The sequence below is a fragment of the Lathamus discolor genome, chromosome 5 (genome assembly GCF_037157495.1).
Source record: "Lathamus discolor isolate bLatDis1 chromosome 5, bLatDis1.hap1, whole genome shotgun sequence".
In the NCBI taxonomy this organism is placed as follows: domain Eukaryota; kingdom Metazoa; phylum Chordata; class Aves; order Psittaciformes; family Psittacidae; genus Lathamus; species Lathamus discolor.
In genome coordinates, this window is record NC_088888.1 from 11,686,692 (window position 1) to 11,702,113 (window position 15,422).

Genomic DNA, 15,422 nt, shown 5'->3' on the forward strand with positions numbered 1-15,422 from the left:
GGTGTTGGGAGCTGTCTGCCTTAGCACCTTTTCCATGATAAGTGTGCATTTGGGCAACCCCATCAGACTCGGGCGAATCAAAAATGCATGGAAATGGTTGGGCTGACCCAGAATGAGACTGGTTTACAACTGGCCACACACTTCGAAAACACATTTGGCTTGGTTCCTACCTGGAATTGCTTTCCGATGACTGGCACATCAGCTGCTCAGCCTGGCTGGGTTCAGGTACCAAGGAACTATTTCATTAAAGCCCTTCTTTTCTTTTGAGGTTTTCACAATTGGGAAAGAGCAGCAGAAAACACTGTGCTGTCAGCAGATGGGGGTGAAGCAACTGCATTTATTCTTCATTACCCACTATCACTCTTTTTAGCTGTAAAACTTGCATTGAAAACATCTATATTTATAAAGCAGATGATGCGGCTGGGATTGCCGGGTGCCTTCAGCCAGACCAAGCGTTCACTGGCTGTGACCTCTTGCTGTGCCAGCAAGGAGACAGGGGCTGGATTGCAGTGGTGGTGTGGCACTGGTGGGAGGTTACGGCAGGGCTCCTGCAAGCGGGAGGCGAGTTATCCGGTGCTGGTGGGTGTCCTGGAGGAGGTGACCTTTCCCTATGGTGCTCCAGAAAGAGGCATGAAAGCGCTGGGTGGTGAATTTGCCCCTAAAGAGAAACACAAGCATTGGTGATGGAGGGGAAAGCTCCACACTAGCGCTCCTACCTGTGTCTTCACTGCATGGCTCTTCTCACCAGGCAACCTGATCCAGCTGGAGATGTCCCTGCTCATTGCAGGGGGTTTGGACGGAATGAGCTTTGAAGGTCCCTTCCAACCCAAACTACTCCATGCATTGTAAGCACCATGCATGTACCTCCAGCTTGCTGCCAGCTTCCACACCATGGGCTCCTTGAGGGGATGGGCTCTACCTGGTCTGTCCCTGGCACAAAGCTCTGGTCTCTTATGAGAGGAGGAAAAATCAGTTGCAGTTGGGATGTGTTGGGATGTGTGTGATATTAGGGATGGGAATGAGCAGAGCTCCCTTCTGACCACTAAGAAAGACTTGACATCCCTCCTGCAGCTCAGCCTCTGAGCTCATTGCAGCACAACTCCCTACATCTTGCCACAGGGAGACCTGAAACCAGGCTGAGGGGCTTGCTGTTGCTTGAGAGTGAGCTGCTCTTCACCCCTGGGCTCAGGGGCTGGTTTTAATCAGGACTATTGCAGAAAGCAGAGGTTTTTATTAGCATCATCGCTGCAGCAGGGCAGCTTTGGGGAAAACACAGCTTGGTGCCTGCTTCTTGTAGCAAGGTCAGTCTATGAAGCTGCTTCTGTCCTAAAGCAGAGAGTGGGAATCTGGTGCTAATTAAAATCCATCAAGCAAATCTCCCCGACAGGCAGAAATAAGGCCTTTCATCCTGGCTGTTCATTCGACAGATGTTGGAGCCTCTGAATGTTGGCTGTTTGCTTGGCTTCACCAATTTGGTAGGTCAAAAATGAGGTATTTTTATAGACCCTGAAGGTAAATGATAAATCCCACACCCCTCCTGCGCAGGGCTGCTGGTGCCAAACTCTCTTATGCAATAGATGTGGGCAGCACACAGTCATAACTGAAGTGGTGCTCTCTGAAGACCTGTGGCCCTCCTGAATAGGGCAGCATTTCCATACAAGCCCTCCTCCACTAATCCAGTTCTCCCATCCTCACTAGAGCACGGGGACAGACAGCACCAAACACGGCCCAAAAAGCCAGCAAAACCCTGGAGATGCTGACAAGGAGCTAATCCTACCCCTTCTTCTTCCTAGGGGACTTCTTGTATAGGTGCTGGGTCTGATGCCTGTACACCTGATGCCACAGGAGATGTGATTTCTGGCAGTTTAATGCCCAGCTTGTTTAACCCTCCCCAGTCTGAGGCTTTCTGCACTCCTTGTCCACTGGGTATTTAAACCCATCTTCTAATGTGAATCCATCACATGTGAAAGATGTGAATTCACATCCTTCAGGTGTGAATCCATCTTCACAGGCAGCAGGACAAGTTGTTCTTAAGCCACGCTGGGCTGCTCACATTTCTGAGCTTCTACACCCAGAGGCTTTGCTTGGTTTCTTCAACACCTCTACCAGCTGGCATAGGGAAACCTGCCAGCCACATCTGCAGAGGCTCCTGCGCATCCGTCCTGAGACCACAGCACAACTGACTTGATGCTCAGGTGGCACCTGCAGTTAGCACTTGAAGCAGCCATTCTGTTTTGGCAGATGCGAGGGGTAACCAATGCTCTTGGTCATTGTGCTCACTGCAATGGGAAGTTGCTTGGGTGGCTTAATAACTACTTGCAAACCTCAAAAAAGAGTTCTCACCCAGCACAGCAGCAGCTTGGGAAGGTGTTTTCCAGCTACTGATCTCCTGTTTGCTTCTGGTTATGATTCTATTTACCCCTCATTTTCCCAGGTGGGAAATGAAGGAGCAGGGCTTTTCTGTCTCACAGTAAATGATGAAGCTCAATTCAGTAACATCTGTACAGTCCTGCAAGCCACAGAACTGCAAGTGCCACAGCACAGGTCGCTGGGCAGCGAGCTCTTAACCAGTCCTATTGGGAGAAATGGCCAAAGAGGTATTGAATATCATGAGCAGAAATCCTTTGGGTGACTGCTGTGGCAATGGTAATCTTGAGGAGCTCATCCCTTGGCTTCAACACAGATGCTGGATGGCTCTCGGGTTCCATCTTTCCAACACTGACCTACTATGAGTTGATCTCAAAGTGCTGCTGTCTTGCAAGTCTCTCCTTGGCAAGGCAAGGCAAGGCAAGGTAACCCTGCCACGCTGTGCTGCAATGTGTGGCAGGGTAACTGTGCTGCTTTCCTTCCGAGCACTTCCAGTGCTGGGATAACAAGAAGCACTGACTGGTGCTTGTCTCCCAGTGAAACCTGCCTCGCTGCTGCCTGTGTTGTGTGGCTTTCATCTCCCTAAAAGCAGGTATTATTTCATCTAGATTCCTCTACAATTAGCACTGAGCAGGTCTCCTGCTTGCACCACGTTACAGACCTTTGCGTTCAGTGGAGCAGCCCAAAAAGCTGCGCTCAGCATCCCCATTTGGGTACAGGGTAGTTGCTAAATACCTATTCCTGGCTGGTCAACATAGCAGCATGACCCGCTGCTGAGGGTGTGAGGCAAAAGAAATGCAGCCCGAGTTATTCCTGTGGTCTTGCTTTGGAGGCTGCTCATTCACCGCTCATGGCTGTTTCTCAGCTGCAGTGATGTGTCTATCACCTCCAGTGGCAGGGGATCACTGTCAGTATTTGGCCAGGACCCTCCCCAAGCGAGAGCAGCAGTCTGGCTTTGCCCTGTTGCATCAGAGCTCTTCTGCCACCTCTCTGGAGTGGAAAAGCAGCCACGTCCCCCTTGGCTGATCTCTGGCCCTGCTAAAACACCCAGCCAGGATCAGAGCGGTCACTGCCTGGATGCCCACGGGCCTTCCAACCAGGACTGCTGCTGAGACCTGGTTAGCGCCAGGTCATGACACTCGAGCTCCGGATACTTACACTGGAGAAGCTGAGCAGGGATGCTGCTTCAGCCAGGAACACGTGCTGGGCTGTAATGGGATCCATTTCCAAAGCATGGAGACACTGCCACCAAGTCTTTCTCAGAGGGAGGGGAGAAAAAGTCTTTCTTGGCTCCCCCAGTACTGTTCTACAACAGAAGCCATTGGCAAGGTCTCATGTTAGCCAAAGTCCCTTCGGGGCTGATGGGAGGTCTGGTCATCACATAGTGCCAGTGGATGGAAGCAGGGGATGGCCTCAGTCCCTTCATCAGTACAGCATGATTTACAGCAAGCACGTTTCTCAAGACATCTGCACGGACAGAGCTTCATTGAGCATCATATATACACAGTGAGCAGGGGAGGCTGGGCTGAGCCCTCTGCTACCACAAAGCAGTCAAGGATGGACTCTTAGGGTAGGGGAAAGTACAACTGGTTTGCTTTTATATACTGTAGACGTTATCTCTTAATAGCTCCTTGGCGTTTGATGTCTGCAGCCAGTTTCCTTTAACAGTGAGCATAAAAAGGAAGCAAAACATCTTCAGCTACTTCCTCCTGGGAGGAGAGAGAAAGCAGCACCTCCACCCCCTTTGCCAAGGGTGTTTCCTTCTCCTGGCACCATCCTTCTCCTCCTCATCAGCCGCCCATCATGTGCTGGCCAGGACCAGTCCTACCCCACGCCGTGCTTGCCCCATCTCTGCTGCTCAATGGGATCAGTGCAAGTCTCTGTCGGCTGCTCTGCACCTCCGCTCTGCTGGATGGGCAGATGGACCAGGTTCAGACAGAAGGAAACAAAACAAAAGGAAGAAGAAAGACAAAGGGTAATGAAAAGGTCCGTGGCCCACAGCTGCCAAAGGAAATCTCTCGCCGTGTCTCTCTGACCATACTTGTCCCAGCCACTACAGCTGCTGTGGGATCCCCTGTTCCTTGTAGCCTGTGAGGAGGGAGGGGAAGGGAACATGATTAGTGTTAATTCCTAATGAGGACCCTCAAGTGAGCCTGGTTTACCAGGAGTGGCAAACTGCATGGGAAAACAGGGGCACTGCTCTGGTCAGGCTCGGCCCTGCCTGGCTTTAGCCAGTGCTTGCCCCGTGCAGCCATGGGGTGCAACCACCTTCCTGGGCACAGGAAGGCAGGCAGCCTTGCTGCTGTGGTGCCTGCCTGCCACCAGCTCCGGCATGGGCACATCTGCTTGAGGAGGCTATAAAGGCACGGGAGGTACTGGTGGCCACTAATTCCGGTTCAGCCCAGTAATATAAAGCCTTCCTGGAATGTGTTTTTCTGCAGCATAGGGGATGCGTTATTTACTGCTCCAGACACAGCCGTTCCCAAGTGCTGACCTGGCAGCCTGGTGGCTGTGCATCCAACGTGCACATCTATTAATGATCTATGTCAGAACCTTGTCCTTCCAGAGGAGTGCCAGGCAGGAGGAGGCTGGTTTCCCCTATCTACCCTTTTGTTCCTGTGCTGCCTTTTGCTAGCAGAGCTCTCCAGGAGCAACCAATCTGCACTGCAGTTTGTGGAGGTGAGCAAACATCTCCTGCGGGAGAAGGGGGGTGCCTTTAATCACAGGCTGATGTGTCAGAGTTCAAACAGCATGCCTCTGTGGGCCCTTTCACTAATGATGCTCTCCTCCCTTGTCACGCACTTGCTGTGCTCCAGCCCAGCGGAACTACAGGTGCTTTTGCTGGGGCACAGCAGCCATCGGGTGGAACCGGAGAAAACTAAGGTGTTCAGCCAATGGCACTGGAAAACTGCCTGGATGCTGCCTCCTTCACAACCCCTCCTCTTCCCACATCCATGAGGTTTAATGCATCTTCCAACCAAGGCAGCAGAGCCCTGGGTCCTGGGGCCACACTTCATGTGTTAGCCCATATACAGTGGTTGAGGGGAGTTTGCAAATCTCATAGGGATGTCCCCATAGAGGGGCTCCTTTCCCCTGTGGGGGATAGGGCCAGGAAGGGCAATAGGAGAGCACCCGCAGCTCTTGTGCAGACACAGGATAAGGAGAAGAATATGGGGTTTTTCAACACTTTCCTAGGCGGTTGCAATGACTGCACCTGAAGCTTCACCTGCTTTCTCTTCAACAGAGGCTGGGATTGTCACTACGGTAGTCTCAGTGCACAACACCTCCTTTTTAAAGGAGGAAACAAACCGTCCTCATCTTCACTGCAGCACAGATCTTTCATCTAGAAAGCTTTAGAAACTTGGGGGTTTTCTTTATTTAAACAACATAGGCAGCTGTCAGTTTTATACCCTGCCTTTCAACTGAGTCTGAGCTTTCACGTCTCTTCAAGCACCTTTCCATCAATGCTTTCTAATCCTTCTTTCCAACCCTTACGTCAGGCTTTTGTAAGTGCCTTAAAGCTGAACACAAAACAGCAGCAGGTACCACAACCTCTGTCCTTAAGGGATTTTTGCTGAGCTAAGAACTGGCCCTGGCAAATGAACTTTGTACTGCGGAAAAGTCCATGCGTTCAGCCAGCCTGGGCAGCCTGGATCTCCTGCTGCTAAACGAGCACAAGGAATGGAGGAGGAGATTAATGACACTTCTCAGCACGCATCACCCTGCGCTGCCTCGCTGTCCATCATGGGCAGCTGAATAGGAAGATTCTCACATCTTTCAAACAGCTTTTTTTAGGGGGAAAAATGAGGGTTTCTTATACTTTTATGACCTAAGTGTGAGTCCGCTCTGAAAGCAAGACTAGCTGGTTGGAAACCTGGAATATGCACTTGTCTACAGCACAGGTTTAATTTGTTTAGGGAGCACAGTAAAGAAACCACATGGACCAGAGCTGGGCCATGCCAGAAATCCTTAGCTAAAGAAACCAAGCTGGGTTATGCTTACATTAACTTGCTTGCATAGACATGGCTTTTATTAAGATATAATAGAAATCCTTTCAGTTCTGCCATCGGTTTTGAAGCTGGTTGGAAGCCAGTTGCAGTGGCTGGGCCTGTGTATCTCTTACATGACCAAAGTAAGCCAAAAGGTAACCAAGATGACCTGTCCTATGCTAAACTTCTTAAAATAGTTATATAGCTTATTTAATATAACTTACTGAAATAGTTCAGACTTATTAGTTTATATATGGAAACAGTTATTGCATTTCTTGCATAAGGATAGCTATTCTGTACAAAGCAGCTTCACCTTAGTACACCTGCATTACAGCTAAGGTGCAGTTCTGTAAAGCAGACAGCTCTGGGACCAAGATTAAGCTGGCCTGAGGATCTGTGCTCAAAATTGCTGATTTAATCAAGTTTGCCTGAAATTGCACTTCTGTAAACCACTGCAAGTCAGATTCAGGCGAGCAGAAACCGCCCTGTGCACAGGCTGTCCACAGGGACTGGGTTCATGCAAAGGGTGGCCTTGGGATGCTCTCAAGGCTGAAACAGGTCCCTGCCCTGCTCCAACGGTGCTATTGGGGCAGCCCAAGGGGCATTTCAGTGCTGGGTGAAGAACAGGTCCCTGGGGCTGTGTGGCCACAGGACAGACACAGAGACAGGCGACACACACACATATAGAGGCACAACTGGACTTGGGCTGGGAATGGGCAGCACTGACCAAAATGAATCCCAAAGAGCTTGTCCTGGCTGATGCTCGCTGCTGTCCATGGGGAGCTGCCACAGGGCAGGAAAGTAGAAGGAAGAGCAGAAACAAACTTACCTTGTGAAACTTTGATGGTGAACGAAAGGAGGCAAAGGAACATGAAAGAAAGAGAGAGGGAGAAATGTAACTGTAGACAGTATATCCGAAACACATGGAGAACCAGAAAAGAACGAATAAATCAGGGCTGCAGAGCAAACAGAGAACAGCTGCTCTACATCAGACACTCACACCATGGCTAAACACTAAAATCCTTGTAATTGAAGCGGATCGATTCATTTGGGGCTCGTGTTTAAGGAGGATGGAGGAACCCTCATCTGCTTTTCAGCTCACCACTTGCTTGTGCCCACCGGTAACTTACAACCACAGCGTGCCTCAGCCTGGCTAAGTGCTGCAGGCCCTGGTGGTATTCCATATCCCAGTGATACTGTAAGAACTTACCCTACCGCAGCATTTGGTAGGTGCTTCCCTCAGGCATGGTTTGGGGAACAGCAATATTCAGATCAAAAAAAAGAGAAAAAGTAATGGGTCTAAGTGGGCAATTTGTCCCCAGCATCCCCTTCACCTCATGAAGGGTTACCAGCTGGGTTAGGATGTTGTTCTCTTCAGTGTCTCTCAAGTGCTTTCTGCTCCCTCTCCTTCCCAGGGCAGCTGCATTACCTGCCCTAGCAGATGCCCTGCAGAGAAGAGAGGCTCAGTGATGCTCCCCGAAGCCCTCTGTAGCCCAAGCGTACTGTAACCATGCAATCATCTGCTGCTGCTTCTGGCAAGGTCTGAGTGCCGTAATTAGCAAAGGAGTGACAAGTGGACAGCAAGATTGCAGGCAATCTATTGCTACTGGCTGGCAATCAGTCCCTGAGAGCCAGCTGCCCACTGTAGGAGCAGGGGCTGCAGCAGGAGTCCCCATCCTGTGGTACCACAAGCGATGGCACCTTGGCTCATTCACAAGCCCACACTTGACTCTTTGGCTGCATTCATTAGAGGCAAAACAACTCCTGGACAAACAGTCCCTGCCTTCTGTCCCCTGTGCCACCCCAGTGTGACATTACTGCATTGATTTCCGTGCTATTTCTGTCAAGAAACAGCACAAACCCTTTTATAACAAGCACTGTGCAGTAGGGGAGTTCCTGGAAAGGCCGTTCCTCTGCCTTCGTTCTGCACAGTGCAGCTAATGAAGACGTGTGCTGTGTGGGCTGGGGACAAGGTGTGCCATTAGCAGAGGGAACCTTGCCCGGAAAGCCTTAGGAGGCTCATTTGCCAGTTTGTCTTGGCAAGCCAATTAGCTCTGTTTCACCTCAGCTCCGTGCAGCCATAGCGAAGGGGCAGCAAGGGGAGAGTCCAGATTATTTTGTTCAAAGGAGTTCAGTATCTGCCTTTGCCTTCAGGCAGTGAGTAAAGGAAAGGACAGCTCCCAAAGCCATACGGCTGCTTAAAGATGTCTGTGGCATTTAATGGGGCCAGCTGGCAATCCATTTAAATTAGTAGAGAAAATGACCCATGCCACTGTGCTGCCAAAAGGAAGTAAAGTGTGGCAGCAAAACTGCATTCAATTACTCTTCCTTCTGCTAAAGGGCACCTTACAGGAGATAAGGGCTGGATGGGACTCTGTGAGGTCAGTTGGGAAGCCATGTCCCACATTGCTTGTGACAGATGTGGGTCTACCTGCTGCTGGGGTCTTCCAGTGACAGAGAACAGATCCTGCCGTGTCACCTCTTCAGCATTTTGACCTTACCAGAGGGAAAACATCTCCTAAGCCCACACGCATCTTCCCTGCTATTATTTAAGTCTGTCTTAGGCTGAACTGCAGCCCTCTCACATTTACTACCCTGCTGAACCTCTTCATTGCTCACTGTCTCCCAGTCCTCTGGACTCTCTCCAAGTTGTCCATGTGAAGTACAGTCTCCAAAGCTGGCCATGAGCCTCGACACACCTTTATGTGTGCTAATACAGGTGAGGGGACCAGTTAACATCCTACAGGCTCTGCTCCTACCTGCTTCGTTGTGTTTGCGCCCTCCACAGCAATTCACTCTCGTGCAGCTTGTGAAAACTGAAATACAAGTTGCTCCCTAATGTGCACTTATGCATTTGATTATAATCCTTCCTCAGTGTCCTGAGCTTGTCTCAACTGAATAGCATTCATTTGTCGGTCCATTTCTTCGATTTGCTTGAATCCATACACCGCCCTCACACATCCATACATAGGCTTGTAGCTGGCTGGTAAGCGCCTTCAGTCCATCACTGAGCCATGAATGAAAATACTGAACAGAGCTGGATTCAGGAGGGACCTTTCAACACGCATTTCCTTGTACCATTTCAGTTCTGGAGAATGCATTTAGAGCAGTTCTCAAGTGCATTTTCAGCCAGGCCACCTCTCTGGTTTGTGGGTAGGAGTGCTGTGTGAGAACATGTCAGTGCCTGAAGGTCGGGAAGGATGGGTGACCACCACCATGCAGGATGGATCCCTCTGCCACAGAAGAGGATCAAGACAGTCTGACAGCTTGTTCTGGACAATCGCGGCCTTACTTAGTTTCTTTTGATCTTCTTTAAGCATTCAATCACTTGATGGATGCAGTTTGATTATCTCTTACAGGAACTGAAGTATACCAGATTGGCCTATAATTCTTCTTGTTTTCTCCTCATTAAACACAGAATTATATTACCCCCAAACCTCTCCCTCGGAGTAAGCTCTCCCTTTCATAGCTGAGAATTAGCATTAGAAGATGAAAGACATCATCAAGCCTCCCTAACTCCCACCCAACTCTCTACCAGCTAACAGGCAGGCAGGTTCTGATCCAGGGACTTGGGGATCCATCCTGATTCATCCCCTCAGGGAAAGCTGGAGCAGGCCCCCAAGCTCCAGCTGCTTCCCACCCTTCTCCTCACTAATAGCCTCCATCAGCTTAAACAACCACCCTGTGCCCTTCTCTAGCCCATCAGAATCGTATGGTACCCTCTCAGGGATGCCTGGAGTTGGCCATTTCAAGGTGAGGAAGACCGGAGGTGGGCAGTAATTTCATATTTAACTATTTCCCCCCTGCACGCAGACGCAAGTTGCAATTGAATTGCAAGAAGGTGTACAGTTTCCGTCTAGCGCATCAAATAGTTTGCACACACACAAAACCCAACCAAAGCAAACTGTTTCCTGGCAGTGTTTTCAAAGGGAACGTCTTATTTGTTGCATTTGAGAGTTATTACTGTTTTGGGGGTTTTTAACACGAAAATGAAACACGAAAACCCAACCCATGTGGGGTCTGACAGGGTTGTTTGATCCAGCTGGGAGAAACTGATCACGTCTGTTCTTTGATTGAAAAACGAGTTTTTTCCTTTTATTCTCCACCAACCACGAGCTGCTTTATTTAGCCGCTATTTTCTCTGCATGGTAAGTAAACTTAAAACCCAGCTATTTAATGAGACAGCAAGAAACTGCCGAGGGCTGCAACTTGTCGGATTATGTATAGCTGGTTAACATAAGACATGCTGACTCCTCTTAACCTTCTCGGCTGCCACCAGAGGGGATGGGATGAAATACTGTCGTGGTAACTGGAGAGAGACTCTTCGTCAGGGACTGTGGTGATAAGACAAAGGGCAATGGGTTTAAGTTTAAACAGGGGAAGTTCAGGTTAGGTATAAGAAGTTCTTTACTGTGAGGCACTGGAATGGGTTGCCCGAGGAAGCTGTGAGTGCTCCATCCCTGGCAGTGTTCAAGCCCAGGTTTGATGAGGCTTGGATCAACCTGGTCTAGGGTGAGGCATCCCTGCCCATGGCAGGGGCTTGGAACTGGATGATCTTAAGGTCCTTTTCAACCTAAACCATTCTATGGTTCTATGGTTAGGGACCTCCTGCCTAAGCATCCGCATCACACGCTGCTCACCCACCCTGTGCCTCCCAGACTGGTGGGGTCCAGCAAGGTGTGGGGCACAGCTTTGGGGCAATACTTCCAAGGTGCATGGTTTTCCCCAGAAACCAAACTGGAAAACCTCCAGTACGACCCTCCTGACCTCCAGCCACTCTACCTGGAGGACACACATGAACAGGAGGACCATGGAGGGAAGCAAGTCATGGTTTTAGCTATAGCCTCTTCTCCAGACAGATGCTTTCCTGCCTCTCCCCACAACTGCATACCTGGGTCCTGCCAAACAGCAAACTGCACACGGAGGCTGTCCAGCAGAGGAACAGCAGGAGAGCATATGATTATGAACATGTAATTATGGGGTTACACACAGATTGGGCAGGTTCTTAAAAGACACATCACAGATGTACACTGATTCACAATCTACCCTCAGAAACAGCTTGGGCTGCCCCTGCTCTGTGGGTACACCTGAGAGGAGACTCGGCAGGTGGTTTGCAGGGAAAAACAAAGGGCAGTGGTGCCTTTGAGCTGAGGAAAGCCTTTTGCCTCGCTTATGTTCAGGTTTTAAGCAACCATTGCTTGCTCCTTATGGGGATTGCCCTTAACTCAGCCTGTAAATTGAAGCTGGCTCAGCAATTAGGGGTTTGGTGAGTGGGTTTTTCCATTTCATGATGACAAAGTAGAGCCCCTTCCAACCAAAAAGCAAAAGCTGCTTGGTAAGATGTTCTCCGGGAGAAGTGTTTCCTTTTGGGAACTGCCTGCCCTGCCAGCCTGAAGGATCTCAGGCTTGTTTGGTTTGGGGCAATGCCCACCAGCCTCTGCCAGCCTTCGGAAAGGGACTGGGGTGCAATCATACCCTGAGTTGTGGGCTGCTTCTGGCTTTGGAGGCTGTCACCTTGATTCTCTGTGATACGATATAGGTATGATACAACTTTTACACCCATAGAAGTCTTTATCAGATAAAGCTACAGATCCTGTATTCTAGATTGGTAATGTATACTAACTGGGTGACCTAAATTATGTATGCTTATAAAAGGATTCCTCTTTTCTTCCCCTAAATTGGTGTTTTGGATGCTCCTTAAGGAGTGTAGGGGAAACCCTTCTGGGAGTAGCTAAACACTCCTCCTCAGCCTAAGATCTTGGCATCAAACATCAAGCCTCTGGGTCAGTGTATTCTGGGGAGGAAGGGGAGAGTGCAGGAGAGACCCCAGGGCTTGTCTGGGTACAGATGGTCCTGTGTGCTCCCTGGGAGCAGGACCAGCCCGAGGGAAGGTCTCGCTGACCAGACTGATGCACTTGGAGTCACCAGGGAGAAAGGACTTTCTCGTTCAAACACACACACAGAAGTGACCAGGGCAGGACAGCAGCAGTCACAGTGCTGGGGGGGGGCTCATCCCTTCCTGCACTTTTCATTTCATAAAGGGGAAAGGAAGATCCTAACCCATGAGGCTCTTCCAGATGTGCCACGGGGCTCATCCTGACCACTTCCCAGCCTGCTGTGTTTCTGATGGGCTTGCAGAGCCCATCCTGTGGCTCTTCATCCCTACATTCCAATGGCTTGCAGAGGCATTAGCAACCCCAGTGTGGATAGATGTCAGGGGGGTGAGTGCGCTGTACTTACTTGCAAGAATGACCATGTCCATCCCCCAAAATATACTCATAATCCAGCCAACCATCACAATCGCTGTCAGGATCTGAATCAGAGCAGCAGCAATGTTCAGCCAGAACACACAACACATGTGCCTGTCGGGGAGGTCAGTCCGGGCTCCGCACAGCACGGTGAAAGCGGATACAAACGTTCCTAGGGAGAGAGCAGCAACAAAACACCCAGTGAAAGCCATGGCTTCATGCCAGATTCCTTCCCTTAGACCCACTTATAGCATCCCACTCCTTGTGCTCCCACCGCAGTGCCAGGAACACAGGAGGACAGAGGCACAGCCACATCTCACTTGAACACACTACTTTCTCCCATTGAATTACACCAATACGAACCAGGACAGAAAATGAGCTCTTTGGGTTTCGGCTCCTTGCTCCCCACCCCACAGTAACCACTGATGCACTGCAGGCAGGTTACAAGGGACTGATGTGTTTGTGGAAGTACCAGTCTGCCTTTTTCTTTGCCTGGTGGGTCTCTCTTGGGGTGAATATTTCCTACACAGAAGCTCTACAATGGAAAATTGCACCAGAGTTAAGAGCAGGACTGGCTCTAGAAAGCTGTGCAGGTCTGTCAGTCTGTTACTGTCCCCAGATGCTGCTCTGGAAGGAGCACATGAAGTAAAAGCGATGCTAATGTGGCACTGTACCTCTGCACACCTTCCCCAGTCACAAGTTACCTGAGAGCGAGTTTAAACAAAGCAGGAGTAGCTAAACCAATGCTGGAGCCATAAAGCCGAGCGGTTTGGTGTTGCAGCCTGTGGCTCTGCTTGAAACCAACATACAATCACCCTTCAGACTTCCTATGACAATTCGGATGAAAGGATCTTGTTGATGTACGGAAGTTAAAGTAGGGGAAGGAGCCGCGCCACAGCAGCCTTTGCAAAGATTCTTCCTAAATGCACCAAATACACTGATCATCTATTTGCAGGTGATGTCCTGAGCCCATGGCAAGCTGAAACCCACAGCTTGGGGAAGCTTTGCCTGTCCCACAACCAACCTTCAGAAACACATAGGCAAAGAGCAGAATAAACTGTTTCTGACCCCTACAACGTGAGAGTTGCTGGCCAGGAGGTTCAGTCACAATGCATGTATGCATTTCAACACCTCTTAACACTATGAACTGTCTTTGGGGGTTTTTATACAAATACAGTATTGCTAGGCAGGTACAAAGGTGCAACGTGGATTGTATTGGATAACCTGGTTCTGTGAAATGCTTTCTTTAATGAATGTCTTGAATTAAAAATCCTGCAGCATAATGTCCAGTGGTTTCTACAAGCATTACTCCTTTTCCTATCACAGGAGGAAAGCCTGCAAATGCCCTGTAAGATGTGACTGCATGTGATCTTCAGTCCCCCCAAGTGCCTTGTTAAACTCAGAGGAAGGAGGGAGTCCCTTGGTTTAACTGAAGATGGGGAGGCGACACTTGGTTTACACCTTTCTAGAAGACCTCACCAGCCAGAGAGAGCAGAAGGATCTGTCTGGTTAGGAGCAAAATGCCACTTCATCCTGCACTGCCAGGGTGGTGGAGGAGGTAATCTCTTCCACCGCTTTATCGCCTTCAATAGGTCACAAGGGTACCGGGCAATTAAGATGCTGAAATGCTGGTGAAGGCTGGCTACAGCCTGGTTTTAATCTCGTCATCCCCTGCAGGCTTCGACTCCAGCATCTTCCCGACACTCCACCAGCTCCTGAAACCCCATTCACCTTCCTGCCACTGGCTCCATATGCTCTTATGCTCCCTCCTGCTCTCTTTGCTACCTGGAGCAGCACCAGGGCAGAGGGGAATGGGGGAGCGCTGCTGGAGTGCTGGGAGGCAGCTGTGTGGCAGGGAGAGGGGCAGCCTCTTCTCCCATGGATTTCCATGTCTGTTGTGTCCTCCATCTGGCTTTATGTGCGATCTTTGCCCCACTTCATGTATTTTTTCCCTTATAGTTTCTCCAAAGCAGAAGGAAGCCTGGAACATTCCCCCATGCTTGTGATACTGTTGTATGCAAAGTTACACCACAGCACTCTCTGAGATTAAATATGGATTGAGGCAAGATCAGAGACTGCGTGTTTACATTTTTCCATCAGGATACAGAATCTTGCCAAATGGAAATGCATGTCTCGTTCTGAAACGAGAATGAAAACCTTTCCCTCTTGCCTTACTTTTAACTCTTCCAAGATGTTATGACCAAAAAAAAGGCCATAAATGAGCAATAATTCTTAAGCTACAGCTTCAAATCCTTCCAGCGAAGCTTTTAAGGTTTTTACTTCATTAGTGAGCTGCTGAATTAGCTGATTAATCCCCTAAACACCACAGTGACTAAGGTAATGTCCAGTCCCATTCAGAAAGGAATAAAGCAAACAAAGCACTTGAGTGTCCTTCCTTGGACAGGGAATTGATACAGAAATTAGGATTAAAATCTCATGGACCTTGGTTTATGATTCCCCCTTCAGGCCATTTTCCTACTCATGGGAGCCAATTCATTTTCCAATGCCAGTGCATTTTCTGTATTAACTATGATTAACTTTGGGAGGCTGTTGGCATTTTTAAACACAAGACTTGAGATGTGCGAGCAGGCATAAAACAGGAGGGTTTTTTGCTCTAGTTCACATATGCTTTAAAATGTGAAGCAGAAGAAAGACTCTCAAATGCATTTGCCAAGGTAGATGTTTTCCCCTTTAGAAGCCATCGCAGTCACACATTGCCGAATATGGAAGCATTTGCATCTGGAAGCAGAGAGGTGGAGAGGAGGAGGAGGAAGGCAAGCAAGCTGGATCTGCTGATAGCTCCTGGCTGCGTCAGAGC

General features: G+C 49.5%; 1 protein-coding gene across 4 annotated transcripts in view; it reads right to left on the reverse strand.

The window, feature by feature from the left end:
* Nucleotides 1-317: 317 nt before the first annotated feature.
* STUM (stum, mechanosensory transduction mediator homolog) overlaps nucleotides 318-15,422 on the reverse strand; it is a 43,575-nt gene continuing 28,470 nt past the window's right edge. Inside the window, exons 2-4 of one of the 4 annotated variants that reach the window (XM_065679758.1) lie at nucleotides 12,597-12,776; nucleotides 3,526-4,275; nucleotides 318-658 (exon numbers count right to left, since the gene is read on the reverse strand). In XM_065679758.1, the coding sequence (XP_065535830.1) occupies nucleotides 4,235-4,275; nucleotides 12,597-12,776 (221 nt within the window). In that variant the 3' untranslated portion in view covers nucleotides 318-658; nucleotides 3,526-4,234. Of the gene's footprint in view, nucleotides 659-3,525; nucleotides 4,456-10,491; nucleotides 10,691-12,596; nucleotides 12,777-15,422 lie in introns of those variants that run through there. The other 3 variants (XM_065679759.1, XM_065679756.1, XM_065679755.1) reach the window with 3 other exon arrangements.